Raw genomic sequence first — 16,154 nt, 5'->3', positions numbered from 1 at the left:
CCCCAAAGAAAACATTGGCTTCCACCTTAAGGACTTTTACACATTCTTTCTTTACTTTCCTGTTTCATAGTTCTGATCCAGCACCCAGGAATTAAATTGGCCTAGGCAACATCTATTCCACAAAATGTATTAGTGTATACCTTTAATCCCCATGCTCATATTGCTTGTGGATCTTATGACTTGGAAGCTAAACTTCTCACCACAGTGACTCCAAACAGCCAGAGATATATCTCTAACACTCACACAGACAGGCGAGTGCACACAGACATACTAACACAGTGAGGGAGTTGAGTAGTTTAGAGGAGGAAGAGAAGCAGAAGAAAGAGGGAAAGGAGCTGGAGGAAGTAAAAAGCCTAAGTGATAGAGAAGGAAAGACAGAGAAACAGAAAGTAAGAAGAAAACTTGCCCTGGAAGCTTTGTCTCCTGAGATACTCCAGATGGCAGGAACTGGGAAGAGAGTTCTGAGAATGAGCTGCCATTTCTCAAGAGTAAAACCTTGAATTCTGCATTCTAAAACCCCCAAAAGTATTCTTTCCTTATAGAGAACATCCTAAAATCCATAAAAACATTTTCCAGATCTAGCAGAATCTTGGTATGAGAAGGCAAAAAGGCAAAGAGAGCCAGCCCTCCTTCTTCTGATGTCCTCAAGTAGGTCTCCACCTGAAGTTTTGTCCCAGATTAAAGGTGTTTAGCACCACACTTGGATCTTAGACTTGCTTTGTCCCAAATGAGCTTGAGCTCAGTGATCTCCTCGCCTTAGTGTTCTAAGATTCATAGCCTCTCTGTGTCAAGATCAGGATCAAAGATGGGTCTCCCAAATATGGATTGTGGTTTATTCCAGATATAGTCAACTGGACAAACAGAAATAGTCACTACACAATTCAACATGTGCACTGGCAATACAACAGTTCTCCTCAAGTTGAGTAGCAACCATTCTTAAACACTGGTTCATGTCACTAATGGAATCCATACAGCATTTTAATAGGTTCTCTTGAAGGATAAGATTATAAAGTTTCTGCAAGGAAATAACATGGTAAGGCTTAAAGGACTCTGAAAACTCTAGGAGGAGGGGTAAGAGACAAGGGTACCCAATTCTATCGGTTTAGGATATGTTCAATGAACAAGTTTCACATAAGTGTATTCAGCAAAGAAAAAACAAAGCATGTTCTCATTCAAAAGTGATTTAATGGAACCAATGAGAAATTATAATACTACCAGATTACAGATGATAATATCAGGCTTCAGAGCCTTCCCATTAACAGATAGATACAAAACAACAAGGATAGGAGTCTAATACAGTACTTATGTTTTCAGCCAATCTTCTACTTCAAAAACATTTATAATGTATACTGTACAGAACAGTATGTGAGGGGCAGCCAAAAGTGGATGTCATCCAGAGGACAAATGACACAGAGCCCTCCTAAACCAGTCCATTATCCTCTTCGTGATACCAAGTCTCTTTCCTTCCTTCACATTCCCTATGGTCTCTCATACGTGAAGTTGGTGGGATGCAGGCTGTAAAATTGTCAAATATCATTGCTGTCCTAGGGTGTGTGTGCTATACACATTAGGATGAAATCAAGTTCATAGTACTTAGTATCAATTGGTCTCCATTAAGTCAGAAGAAGTTGATTGGAGATTAAATAAAATGAAATAATCCTCTACATATATATATATCCAAAAAGTCCTGAATGCACATGGTGGATGCCTCTAATGAATCACATGAGGCCTACCTTCCATTAATAAGAGGCCAGCAATGCTCTCTTCATATTTCTTCCCAACAGTCACACAGTCTGGCCTTCAAATCATAGATAAAGTATTTATGACAATCTAAACATCTCTTACTCACAAAGTAGACCTGTTTTGGCTGCCTTATTTCCTTCAGTGTGCCCATAAGCTCAGAACAAAGTTGGACAAATCTCTGTGGAATAACATCACCAATGTCATCATAGACCTCGTCAGGGGCAGGGTACTTCTCCAGGGTCAGCTGTGTGAGGTTGGCTGTATGCTGCAACAGCTTCTTCAGGCTGCCCATGGATAAGAAGTTCTTCAGAAAATTGACTTCAGTGAGCTGAGAACACTGGCTGAGCCCAGAAAGGAAAGCACTGATTTGGAAGTCCATGATATCACAACGCTTCAATTTTAATGTCTGTAGGGTAGCTTTCAGTCTTTCTAGCAGGCTTCCTAGAAACGGATGACCTAAATTATTAAATGTGACACTACTCAGGTCCAGGTGTTTGAGCTGATGGATGCATGGACACTGGGACAAATACTCCATATCTGAGAGTGACAAAAGGCAGTCTGTTATAGCAAGGGTCTCTAATGGACTCTCCAAGCACCTAGAGAGAGAAAAAAAACAAGAGAGAAAGTTACTTTAGTCAACTTCAATATTTATTTGAAGAGAAAGTCTGTAACTTCAAAGTAGCAGAGCGAACACTGGCCCAAGGTCATTTTCAAGTTATTATTTTGGTCAAGCCTTTGGTGCTCCCTATGGGAGACCTAACAATACCTATGGCTGCTACTGCCTAAGCTCTACAGTGCCCTCTGAACTAGTAAGCAGAAGACATATGTGAGGACACATACTGTATGGAGGGAAACCCAACAGGAAAACTGCGAACCACTTAGGAACATTCCCAGGTCTGCCAACATTTAATTCAACAGGTTCCAGCTTCCACACATATCCACTCTTTTGAACATGAGACATCATTTTGACCACAAGCATCCACTCATAGGTCATCTATTAAACCCCTTCATGTGCCTATATTTCCTTTGAACCACGGAAAGACAGAGGCAGATGGAACCTGCTTCCATAGTTGAGGTAAGTGTTGACATGAGATTATAGGTCCTGTAAGGTCTCACACACTCTGTACATTTATTTTCCCTTCATCTGGGTTTCTCAAGACACCTACTGTAAATCATGTAAACATTTGACAGTCTAAATTTACTAAGGTGACTAGTCATGGTGTTACCTCAGCATGAATTTCTCTAGTAATCAATCTATGCTCACATCTATGTAACATTAAAAATGGCTGGGAAATCACTGTATACACTAATACTTAATGCAAACCAGAACAAAAACAACAACAACAACAACAACCAAAAGGTTCTTTTCTCACTAATGGATAAAGATCTCTGTCCTTTCTTACCCCAGCACTTGTTCTAGGCTGTCCTCCACGAAGCAGACTTCATTCAAATAGAGATGCTGGAGCTTATGCAGTTTGGAGAAGTGGGGAAGAATCTTTGAATGAGACCAGGCTATAATCTCTTTGGTCCAACGCCATACCAAAGGTACAGAGATTTCTTTGAAAATGAGTTTCTCGAGGCTTTTCATCTGGCCCAGGCCTGGGGCTAGCCTTATAAGGGTAGGCATATCCCAGCATGTTTTGATTTCCAGTTCCTGGATTGAGCTTGGATCAAAAACCTCCAACAAATACAGGGGGTCATATGCAGGAACGGCATGAAAAGTCAACTTTGGAGAGATCACACGGATCACATCTTTTCGCTGCTTGGCCCAATGATAAAAATACCTTAGGTATTTGGAGGGCCTGTGGGACAAGATGGAAAGGTTTAACAATATAGTCAGGGCACCTTTCTCCTCAGGAATGGGGCGATTCTGAGCTGGCTTGCTCATGCAGATGACATCCGGAGAGCAGACAACATGCTGCATTCCAGCATAGCCATTCCAGAAGTCATGGTAGACATCTCTCAAATCAAGCTCTTGTAGCTTCCAACTCCTGTGGGTAAAACAGAAGTACATCTAGATGAGGAGATACAATATGTAATCTGCATGACCCCACAATTCATCTTCCCTTCAGTCTATTCCTTGGACAATTCTTCCAATTTTAGTGACAGGCAACAAAGCATAGACTGACTCAATGTATATGTACCCTTTCTTCTCTAAGCAATGCTAGACACAATACTGGACTGATTTTTTTTTTATTCTTGAAGACACTGAGCCATAAAATCAAAAGCCTCCAATTAACCTTGAAACCACTGTGGTTACTCGATTCACCAGTCCATCCACATACATTCCTCCAGGCTATCTTGGTCTAAATTACCTAGGTCTATCCTTCTTTGTCATCAGCAAGTCAAGGCCATTTAGCACAGCTTTCAGGACTTTAAGGCTAAGAGATTGTCCCAGACCTCCCAGAGGAAGGCATGGGAAGGGCCATGCTGCCACCATGTGCCTAAGGAGGTTAAGTTGTTTGCTATTGAATGCATCTTTGAACAGTGGTGGAAAATTTTGCTTGGGCAGGTGTGGCAGAGCAGAGATGGTCAAGGCTTCATCTTTCAGCAGGCTTCTTCTTGCCAGTAGCTGGAGTGTGGGTGGGTTTTTCAAGTTCATCATGGCTTTTAGAGATGCAGATGCTCTAGGAATATCTAAAAAATGGAAATAATCCATTTAAGTTTATTTTAGCCCATCTCTTCAAGCTGCCAAACCGCACTAATCACATACACCGGACAGGGTCTCAATTACTTGTCTGGTGACATTGAAATATTTTGATATCTGGTGACATGGTATCTGTCTCTCTCATTTCCATAGTTTATTCAAGTTCCTCCTGCAATTAGAAAAGGGCCCATTTCAACAGACCTTCCCTATTACTTTGCCCAATCTGATCCAATTTACCCTGTGATTTGTACTCTTCTCACAAAGAAGAGCTTCAGATATAATTCTGACCAATTTTTGCGAAAACATTACGCATATTCTACCATCAATGGAGCAACGTATTTCATGAAATAGATACAAATTTTACTTCTTTAAGGTTTAGAAGTAGGAGCAATGTTGAATTCTGTTCTTTAAGAGAGTGAATATATTAGGCCTGAGCAGCTTGTTATTGAAGGATTTTTTTTATCCTTTCCAGAATCTTTCTATCCACCTTCCTCATATCTGCTGAGCCTGAACCATACCGACCACCTTTTATTCCCTACAGTTTTCCTGGTTCATTTAGTTCTGCCAGGCATACCAATGTGCCCCGTGGGCCTTGTATCCCCTTTCTAAATGCAATCTTCTTCACCCCTCAGCAGGTCTGTAGATCACTACAAGCTCCCAAAAAGAATAGAAGCTACACAGGAAAAACATCACAGTCGAGTAATATAAGCAATGGATATCTCAGAGACTGAACCATCATCAAAAGAAGATGGAATGAGTAGACCCAGGGCTCCCGCACACAATGTACCCTTGATGCAGCTTGGTTGCACATGGGCCAAAACAAACAGATAAAGTGTCTATCCAAAAGCCATAGCCTGTGTGTGGGACAAGTCTTCTGCCTTGTAGGATTACAGTAGGGAAGGAAACACCTAATCATTCAGACTTTATGTACCAGAATGGGGAGATACACAGATCGCACACCCATTCTAAAAACAAAAAGGCCAAAGGAGTGGGAGAAGGCCTTTGGAATATGGTAAATGGGAGGAGAATTGAGCAGGTGTTAGTAAATAAAAAACCAATCAACAAATAAAACAGAAATCTGAATGCTCTGATTGTTTGAAGTTTCCTTGAACTCATACCCAAGAGTCCTCTACATACAATTTTCTTACTTGTCATTTTATAATTCTATATTCGGTTTGAATTAAAATTTTAAGGTAGATTAGAGTATATAAGAATAAATCAAGTTCTTCAGTGTGCCCGAGTCCTTGAATATTTCCTTCATAGCCCACTGTAAACCAGCAGGGAAAGGCTGCTTCAGAACTAAGGAGGTAGAGACTGAATATTCAGTGTCTCATGACACTTGACCACCTATGGATTTCTGGCTAACTTGGACTAAATGAAGTTTCCTGCTTCAAAATAACCAGGTTAAGAAATCAAGCAAGGAAGCAAGCAAAGAAACACCCACATACAAAAACAAATTAAGATTAAACGGATGCTGTCCAGCAAAGGATGAGAATAAATGACTTTCCTGTTTTGGACACTGCTCTCAGGAGTTTTATATTCAGCATTCTAGTTACTCTCTTGAAACTCCAAGTCTCAGACTGTCTGTTATAGCCAATCCCTTCCTTTAATACTCTTTCACTATTACACATTCTCTTCCTAGCCACACCTCTCAGGCCAATAAGCTACCTCATAGGAAAATGAATTCTTTCCCCATTTTATCCTGTTTAGACTTCCCTGTAGTCAATCCGATCCTCAATTGCAAATGTATAAACCATGGGATTATGGTCATGATTGAAACACATCCATGATATTTCTCAAACTCTGAGTCCTGGCATGGTTTTATTCTTCCGTATTACTTTTCAGCCTATTTATCAGATTCCTCTGGTAAAATTAGAGAACCTGAGCTGACAGTTAGGTCTTGGGCATTAACTGAGTGTGCTTGAATGAGATAGGGTGTGTCTAGTATGATTTAATCTCCTGGCAGGAAAATGAGTATTCATAAATGTTTTCTTTTTTTATTCTTAAAGCTTTTACCAGATCATACTTAACCCTGCTCCCCCTGTTTAACCTACCTCCCACATCTCATCCACTGCGGCTCCTAAATCTCTAATAGGATTTTATCATCCCTCAAACCCACAAGACTTTCCGACATTCTTATTCCAAAATTCTCTCAAATATTAGCTTCAGCTGTTCTGTTGTGGAGTCCTTTGTTTGGGAGCTCATTTCATTTGTGCACGCTGCCTAATAGATACTCAGAGTCTGACAGATCCCAGGAGTCTAGGTTAGGTGAGGTTTCTGGTTTTCTTATAGTGTAGCCCTTTGTATTAGTCAGGGTTCTCTAGAGTCACAGAATTTATGAATAGTCTCTATGTAGCAAGGAGGTACTTATGGGTGACTTACAGTCTGTAGTGCAATCCCTGAAAATGTTTGGCAGCAGCTGCGAAGTCAAAGATATAGCAGATGCTCAATCCCACAGGGCAAGTAGTCAGAGCTCCACTAGGCAGGCAGGAATAGTCCCTGTAGGCAGGCAGGCAGGAATATTCCCAACAGGCAGGCAGGCAGGCAGGCTGAGAGTGAGCCTTCCTTATTCCAAAGTCCTTATATAGGTCTCCAACTGAAGGTGTGTCCCAGATTAAAGGTGTGTGCTACCACACCTGTATCTGGGATTTGCTTGTCCCAGATGACCTTCAGCTCAGTGATCCCCTTGCCTTAGTTTCCTAAGTTTCTTAGCCTCTATGCCTCAAGATCTCTGGCTCAAGATCTCTGCAGTGAGATTGTCAGTGGCTTCCTACCAGGTGTCATTTCATTTGATTGTCTTCATGGAGATCTAAACAAAGTGAGCAGAGTATTATATAACACTGTCTTAAGGCAGAAAAATTACTGAAACATACAGGTTTGCATAGGCTACAGGGTGAGTTGCAGATAGATCTAATGCATGCTGTTAGATTTTACATAATGAAAAAAAAGTCTAAAAGCAAACCAGGCTCAATGCAGCAGATGAAAAAGTTCAGTACAAGGCTATTAACTACACACATGAAAGTAAAAATGAATGATTCCACACCACTAAAATTTAATCACACATACACATGCTAGCACCAACAATGTACATTCTCCTGTGAACACAAATGTATTTCTGAAGTGGACTTGAGAAGGTCAGGATGTTAAGAATATATTTCTACTGTAACAATAAAGAAGAAAAAAAGATGACAGCAGGTGTTGTCAAGGTTGTGGAGAAAGAGGAACACTTCTCTACTCTTGGTGGGGTTGTAAACTGATACAACCACTCTGGAAATCAGTCTGGCCATTCCTCAGAAAATTGGACATAGTACTACCTGAAGATCCAGCTATTCCACTTCTGGGCATATAACCCAGAGACACTCCAATATACAACAAAGATACATGTACCACAATGTTCATAGCAGCTCTATTTATAATAGCCAGAAGCTGGAAAGAACCCAGATGTCCGTCAGTAGATAAATGGAACAAAACTTGTGGTACATTTACACAATGGAGTACTACTCAGCTATCAGAAACAATGACTTAACCAAATTCTTATGAAAATGGTTGCAGCTAGAGAATATCATCCTGAGTGAGATAACACAATCACAAAAGCACAGACATAATATGCAGTCACTGACAGTGGGATGCTAACCCCAGAGGCTCGGACTGCCCCAGAAACAACTCACAGACTGTGTGAAGTTCAAGAAAAAAAGAACAGAAAAGAAAACAAACAAACAAAAAAACAAAAACCCCATTATGCTCAATCCTTACACACCAAGAAAACGTTGACTAATTCCGGGTTACATCCTGTTTTACATGTACTTTTTGCTCATTGTAACTAGTAAGACCTTAATGCACAGTGTCAAACTTTAAAAAAAAAGAAAAAAAAAAAAAAAAAAGCCAAGCAATGCAATTTCAAAAAGGTATTTGTATACAATTATGCAAAAATGTTTAAAATTTTTTCTTTTATCTTTGTTTTTTAAAATAAAGTTTAAAAAAACAAAAAAGCAAAAAAATATTTATTTATATGTTGTCACTAAATCTGTAATTTTTAATACCGAATAAAATTTCCTCAGCTGTTTAAATACAGAGAAAAACTTCACTTTAATAACAAACATCAGAGCTCAGGACAGGTAGAGAAAAAAAACAAACTCTAAAAAAGAACATAATTAAATGGAACACAGAAATTTAGGGATGACATGATAACTCTACTCCCCTTCACTCTATACCCAAATCCGTATACCTCTTGATAGAAGTGATAACAAATGCAAATGACTGCTAATTATTAAAGAATTTCCAGGGTGTCGAACAGCTCACACATCAATTTGGGAAACATTATGCTTTCCAAAAATCATGTCTACCTCTAGGTCTCCACCAATCTTAAAGCAGAAATTGGGTGCTAGTCACAAGAGCTTCACTAAAGGGGTCCCTGTAGAATAGAGTGACAGCATGTTCAACCATACATCAATTTGAACTTGAAGATGACCATAGCCTGCAGGTGTAGAATTCAGCTTCAAGATTAACTCCTGTCTCCCAATGATGGGCCCCTGATCATGCATCAGTCACATCACAAAAACATAGCCCTGTTTCTAACCATGTTCATGAAGCTAGAGGAATTCTAATTAGAGGTAGAGGTGGTGGTAAGAGAGGAGATTCCAAAGCTTTTAGATCAGATCCATTTAGATGAACTGTCCTACATTTGAAATCCTGTATACCATCAGGCTGGTAAGTAGAATTAGTTTCCAAGTTGCCCACGGACATAACCATAGCCTAGCTCCAGTCTCTAGGATAACTGCAAGAATACAAGGGTTACCATGTTACAACTTCACTAAGAACAGTGTTCCCAGGTTATTTTCTCAACAAACATTCACCCCCATGTTACAAGCCCATGCACTTTCTAATGACAATAATGCAGAGGAGAGCAGAAATTCCTTTATGATATGGCGTCTAGCATCAGTGTTATAGGTTCCAGCAGCTTTCCAATTAGATGCTTGCACACATACACCCTGACTGATTCTCACAATAGTGCTTTTCTCCATAGACACTCAGGGCTGACAACCACCCAGAACTGTCCCTTGTCAAAGTGGTGCATGAGCAGAGAAAGAGGTATCTGGAATATTATCACGACCCTGTGGTGAGTTTCATATGATCTGCTGCTGTAAACTTTGGGGAGATCACTAATATTACACTGGCACAAATATCTGACCCTCAACACCATTGGATTAGCACTGTGGGTGGCACCACCCAAAGCCTCATTTAGCAGGGAAAGGAGCAGAATGGTCTCAATGGAAGAGAGGTACTCATCAGATGGAACACAGAGGTTTCTTTGCAAGCCAGGCCAGACTAAGGCTTGCACACAGTTTCTTCTCTGGCTCTACTGAAGCTTTAACAATTTACTACTCAGCCTCCCCTTCACAGCTGGAACTCTCCACATAAATTACTATAGCTGAGGAAACATTTGAATCTCAACCCAGAAAACCTGGTCAGGAGGTTTTGTTTGCCTTGTGTTAAAAACCTGAAAGGGAAACAGAAAATTCAAGAATAAAATTCAAGTGAATTTCAAAATGTTTGATAATTCAGGCCCCAAAACCTGAAGATTCCCAGGGAGTGGGCAATTCCTTAAGTCATAGTGAAGAATGAAGCCAGGGAAAGAATTTAGTCTGTTTTCCTTTATGATAAGAAAAACAAACAAAACAAGAAATAATAAACAAAATAAACCCTTCTGTATCAAAAATACCAGATATGGTGGCACTTGCCTGTACCCCAACACTTGGGATGGGAAAGGTAGAGGTGGAGAAGATTGAGAAGAGCCTGAGCTTCATGGTAAGAGGCCAGCCTTGGTAACAGGCAAACCTGTCTCAAATACTGAGCCAATCAGATGGCATACTGGGTTCATAAACTTTATACATAGCCTAATTACTCAAGTTAGAGTCACATGGTTAAAAAGAGGAAAGACACAGAGAGACAAACACAAAACAAATGAAAAAAACTTACTTGCCTTTAATATAAATAGGGTTGAGAAATTTCTTGGAGTTTAATAGAACTTACTGCTCGTGTATAAGACCCAGTTACAAATCCTACTACTCACATAGCTACCTCTAGTTCAACAGGAACAATGCTCTCTTCTGTAGACACACACAAAACACACACACAAATCCCTACACACGGAAAAAGACATAGAAAATGAAATAAATCTAAATAACAATGATAATAACACTCCATTTTTCAATATTATTGTTTGATAAAATAGGAAAAAATACTCCATAGAGGAACAGTTCTATGAAGAAGGCCATGACTTCATGGCTTCACTCCTCAGAAAGGTGTCCAGTAGCCAGTGTCAGCTGTATCATGGTTTTATTTTGTTCAGACAGGACAATATTATATGCAGACTTGCATTTGCGGTTGGACCTCAGCAACTGTGACTGGGAAGAGAATGTTTGTGTGTGGATCTCAAAGGTGTTGGCTTTTCTTTAGGACTCACTATTAGTTTTGCAGGCATATTGGCTGGCACCTGGAACAGAACAGCTATTTCCAATTCTCTGTTATCTCATAGTGTAGTATGACTATTTCTTAGGTGACAGTGTAAATGGTGTAGCTATCCCTAACATCTGATGCAGTTATTGCATTTTCTGACTTTGTCTTTATTTCTTTTTGTTTCAACTGTTCAGTGTAGAGCAGCATCATAGGCATTCCAATTGGACCAATCAGGGGGTTGGTTGATGTGTAAATTCAAGGCCACCCTAGTTATGTAGTTTATATAATAAATTCCAACCTGCCTACCTAGTGATGCCATTCAGTGTCTGGCTTACCTCACTCACTAGCATGCTTTACACTTGAATACTTTTACTTTCAAAATTCCTGGCATCAATGACTATTTGCTGGATATTAGTCTATTTTATGGATGTCCAAAATTTTGCTTATCCATTTTACCTGAAGAAAATCTAGGTTGTTTTCGATTCCTAATAGAAATAAACATGCTTAGAGTATTGTTAGGATGCATGCTTGTGGTGTAATGAGACATTTCTGGAACAAGGCTCAGAAGTGAAATATCTGGCACTTAGCATAGAAATCATCCAATTTTTCAATTTTTTTCAAAAGTAATTAGTCTCTAACCCAATTATGTCTCAGAATGTTGATAAGCTTCAAACATACCTACTCATTCACATTCCCAAAGAAAACATTGGCTTCCACCTTGGGGACATTTACACATTCTTTCTTTACTTTCCTGTTTCATAGTTCTGATCCAGCACCCAGGAATTAAATTGGCCTAGGCAACATCTATTCTGCAAAATGTATTAGTGTATACCTTTAATCCTTATGCTCATATTGCTTGTGGATATTATGACTTGGAATCTAAACTTCTCACCACAGTGACTCCAAACAGCCAGAGATACATCCCTAACACTAACACTAACCGACGAGTGCACACAGACACACGAACACAGTGAGGGAGTTGAATATTTGAGAGGAGGAAGAGAAGCAGAAGAAAGAGGGAAAGGAGCTGGGAGAAGGATAAAGCCTAAGTGATAGAGAGAGAAAGACAGAGAAACAGAAAGTTAGAAGAAAACCTGCCCTGGAAGCTTTGTCTCCCCAGACACTCCAGATGGCAGGAACTGGGAAGAGAGTTCTGAGAATGAGCTGCCATTTTTCAAGAGTAAAACCTTGAATTCTGCATTCTAAAACCCCCAAAAGTATTCTTTCCTTATGGAGAACATCCTAAAATCCATAAAAACATTTTCCAGATATAGCAGAATCTTGGTATGAGAAGGCAAAAAGGCAAAGAGAGCCAGCCCTCCTTCTTCTGATGTCCTCAAGTAGGTCTCCACCTGAAGGTTTGTCCCAGATTAAAGGTGTTTAGCACCACACTTGGATCTTAGACTTGCTTTGTCCCAAATGAGCTTGAGCTCAGTGATCTCCTCGCCTTAGTGTCCTAAGATTCATAGCCTCTATGTGTCAAGATCAGGATCAAAGATGGGTCTCCCAAATATGGATTGTGGTTTATTCCAGATATAGTCAACTGGACAAACAGAAATAGCCACTACACAATTCAACATGTGCACTGGCAATACAACAGTTCTCCTCAAGGTGAGTAGCAACCATTCTTAAACACTGGTTCATGTCACTAATGGAATCCATACAGCATTTTAATAGGGTCTCTTGAAGCATAAGATTATAAAGTTTCTGCAAGGAAATAACATGGTAAGGTTTAAAGGACTCTGAAAACTCTAGGAGGAGGAGGGGGAAGAGACAAGGGTACCCAATTCTATCGGTTTAGGATATGTTCAATGAACAAGTTTCACATAAGAGTATTCAGCAAAGAAGAAACAAAGCATGTTCTCATTCAAAAGTGTTTTATTGGAACCTATGAGAAAGTATAATGCTACGTGATTACAGATGATAATATAAGGCTTCAGAGCCTTCCCATTAACAGATAGATACAAAATAACAGGGATAGGAGTCTCATACAGTACTTATGTTTTCAGCCAATCTTCTACTTCAAAAACAATTATATGTATACTGTACAGAACAGTATTTGAGGGGCAGCCAACAGTGGATGTCATCCAGAGGACAAATGACACAGAGCCCTCCTAAACCAGTCCTTTATCCTCTTTGTGATGTCGTGTCCCTTTCCTTCCTTCACATTCCCTATGGTCTCTCATACGTGAAGTTGGTGGGATGCAGGCTGTCAAATTGTCAAATATCATTGCTGTCCTAGGGTGTGTGTGCTATACACATTAGGATGAAATTAAGTTCATAGTACTCAGTATTAAGAGGTCTCCATTAAGTCAGAAGAAGTTGATTGGAGATCAAATAGAAAGAAATAATCCTCTACCCATATACATCCAAAAAGTCCTGAATGCACATGGTGGATTCCTCTAATGAATCACATGAGGCCTACCTTCCATTAATGAGAGGCCAGAAATGCTCTCTTCATATTTCTTCCCAACAGTCACACAGTCTGACCTTCAAGTCATAGATAAAGTATTTACGACAATCTAAACATCTCTTACTCACAAAGTAGACCTGTTTTGGCTGCCTTATTTCCTTCAGTGTGTCCATAAGCTCAGAACAAAGTTGGACAAATCTCTGTGGAATAACATCACCAATGTCATCATAGACCTCGTCAGGGGCAGGGTACTTCTCCAGGGTCAGCTGTGTGAGGTTGGCTGTATGCTGCAACAGCTTCTTCAGGCTGCCCATGGATAAGAAGTTCTTCAGAAAATTGACTTCAGTGAGCTGAGAACACTGGCTGAGCCCAGGGAGGAAAGCACTGATTTGGAAGTCCATGATATCACAATGCTTCAATTTTAATGTCTGTAGGGTTGCTTTCAGTCTTTCTAGCAGGCTTCCTAGAAACGGATGACCTAAATTATTAAATGTGACACTACTCAGGTCCAGGTGTTTGAGCTGATGGATGCATGGACACTGGGACAAATACTCCATATCTGAGAGTGACAAAAGGCAGTCTGTTATAGCAAGGGTCTCTAATGGACTCTCCAAGCACCTAGAGAGAGAAAAAAAACGAGAGAGAAAGTTACTTTAGTCAACTTCAATATTTATTTGAAGAGAAAGTCTGTAACTTCAAAGTAGCAGAGCGAACACTGGCCCAAGGTCATTTTCAAGTTATTATTTTGGTCAAGCATTTGGTGCTCACTATGGGAGACCTAACAATACCTATGGCTGCTACTGCCTAAGCTCTACAGTGCCCTCTGAACTAGTAAGCAGAAAACATATCGGGGGACACATACTGTATGGAGGGAAACCCAACAGGAAAACTGCGAACCACTTAGGAACATTCCCAGGTCTGCCAACATTTAATTCAACAGGTTCCAGCTTCCACACATATCCACTCTTTTGAACATGAGACATCATTTTGACCACAAGCATCCACTCATATGTCATCTATTAAACCCCTTCATGTGCCTATATTTCCTTTGAACCACGGAAAGACAGAGGCAGATGGAACCTGCTTCCATAGTTGAGGTAAGTGTTGACATGAGATTATAGGTCCTGTAAGGTCTCAGACACTCTGTACATTTATTTTCCCTTCATCTGGGTTTCTCAAGACACCTACTGTAAATCATGTAAACATTTGACAGTCTAAATTTACTAAGGTGACTAGTCATGGTGTTACCTCAGCATGAATTTCTCTAGTAATCAATCTATGCTCACATCTATGTAACATTAAAAGTGGCTGGAAATCACTCTATACACTAATACTTAATGCAAACCAGAACAAAAACAACAAAAACAACAACAACAACAACAACAACAACAACAAACAAAAGGTTCTTTTCTTACTAATGGAGAAAGATCTCTGTCCTTTCTTACCCCAGCACTTGTTCTAGGCTGTCCTCCACGAAGCAGACTTCATTCAAATAGAGATGCTGGAGCTTATGCAGTTTGGAGAAGTGGGGAAGAATCTTTGAATGAGACCAGGCTATAATCTCTTTGGTCCAACGCCATACCAAAGGTACAGAGATTTCTTTGAAAATGAGTTTCTCGAGGCTTTTCATCTGGCCCAGGCCTGGGGCTAGCCTTATAAGGGTAGGCATATCCCAGCATGTTTTGATTTCCAGTTCCTGGATTGAGCTTGGATCAAAAACCTCCAACAAATACAGGGGGTCATATGCAGGAACGGCATGAAAAGTCAACTTTGGAGAGATCACACGGATCACATCTTTTCGCTGCTTGGCCCAATGATAAAAATACCTTAGGTATTTGGAGGGCCTGTGGGACAAGATGGAAAGGTTTAACAATATAGTCAGGGCACCTTTCTCCTCAGGAATGGGGCAATTCTCTGATGGCTTGCTCATGCAGATGACATCCGGAGAGCAGAAAACATGCTGCATTCCAGCACAGCCATTCCAGAAGTCATGGTAGACATCTCTTAAATCAAGCTCTTGTAGCTTCCAACTGCTGTGGGTAAAACAGAAGGACATCTAGATGAGGAGATACAATATGTAATCTGCATGACCCCACAATTCATCTTCCCTTCAGTCTATTCCTTGGACAATTCTTCCAATTTTAGCGACAGGCAAAAAAGCATGGACTGACTCAATGTATATGTACCCTTTCTGCTCTAAGCAATGCTAGACACAATACAGGACAGATTTTTTTTTTATTCTTGAAGACACTGAGCCATAAAATCAAAAGCCTCCAATTAACCTTGAAACCACTGTGGTTACTCGATTCACCAGTCCATCCACATACATTCCTCCAGGCTATCTTGGTCTAAATTACCTAGGTCTATCCTTCTTTGTCATCAGCAAGTCAAGGCCATTTAGCACAGCTTTCAGGACTTTAAGGCTAAGAGATTGTCCCAGACCTCCCAGAGGAAGGCATGGGAAGGGCCATGCTGCCACCATGTGCCTAAGGAGGTTAAGTTGTTTGCTATTGAATGCATCTGTGAACAGTGGTGTAAAATTTTGCTTGGGCAGGTGTGGCAGAGCAGAGATGGTCAAGGCTTCATCTTTCAGCAGGCTTCTTCTTGCCAGTAGCTGGAGTGTGGGTGGGTTTTTCAAGTTCATCATGGCTTTTAGAGATGCAGATGCTCTAGGAATATCTAAAAAATGGAAATAATCCATTTAAGTTTATTTTAGCCCATCTCTTCAAGCTGTCAAACCGCACTAATCACATATACCAGACAGGGTCTCAATTACTGGTCTGGTGACATTGAAATATTTTGAAATCTGGTGACATGGTATCTGTCTCTCTCATTTCCATAGTTTATTCAAGTTCCTCCTGCAATTAGAAAAGGGCCCATTTCAACAGACCGTCC

General features: G+C 40.2%; 1 protein-coding gene across 1 annotated transcript; it reads right to left on the bottom strand.

Moving 5' to 3' along the window:
- Positions 1–1,765: 1,765 nt before the first annotated feature.
- On the bottom strand, positions 1,766–15,315 carry LOC308413348 (PRAME family member 12-like; the record flags this gene model as incomplete). The annotated part of the gene is made up of 3 exons (XM_080908283.1): positions 1,766–2,339; positions 3,147–3,734; positions 14,705–15,315. The coding sequence occupies 3 exons, from the start codon at positions 15,313–15,315 to the stop codon at positions 1,766–1,768; spliced, it is 1,773 nt and encodes a 590-aa protein (XP_080764409.1).
- Positions 15,316–16,154: the final 839 nt, after the last annotated feature.

The sequence above is a fragment of the Micromys minutus genome (assembly GCF_963924665.1).
Source record: "Micromys minutus genome assembly, chromosome: 32".
Classification (NCBI taxonomy): Eukaryota; Metazoa; Chordata; class Mammalia; order Rodentia; family Muridae; genus Micromys; species Micromys minutus.
Note: the sequence above shows the minus strand (reverse complement) of the source record. Positions and strands in the feature narration are given on the sequence as shown.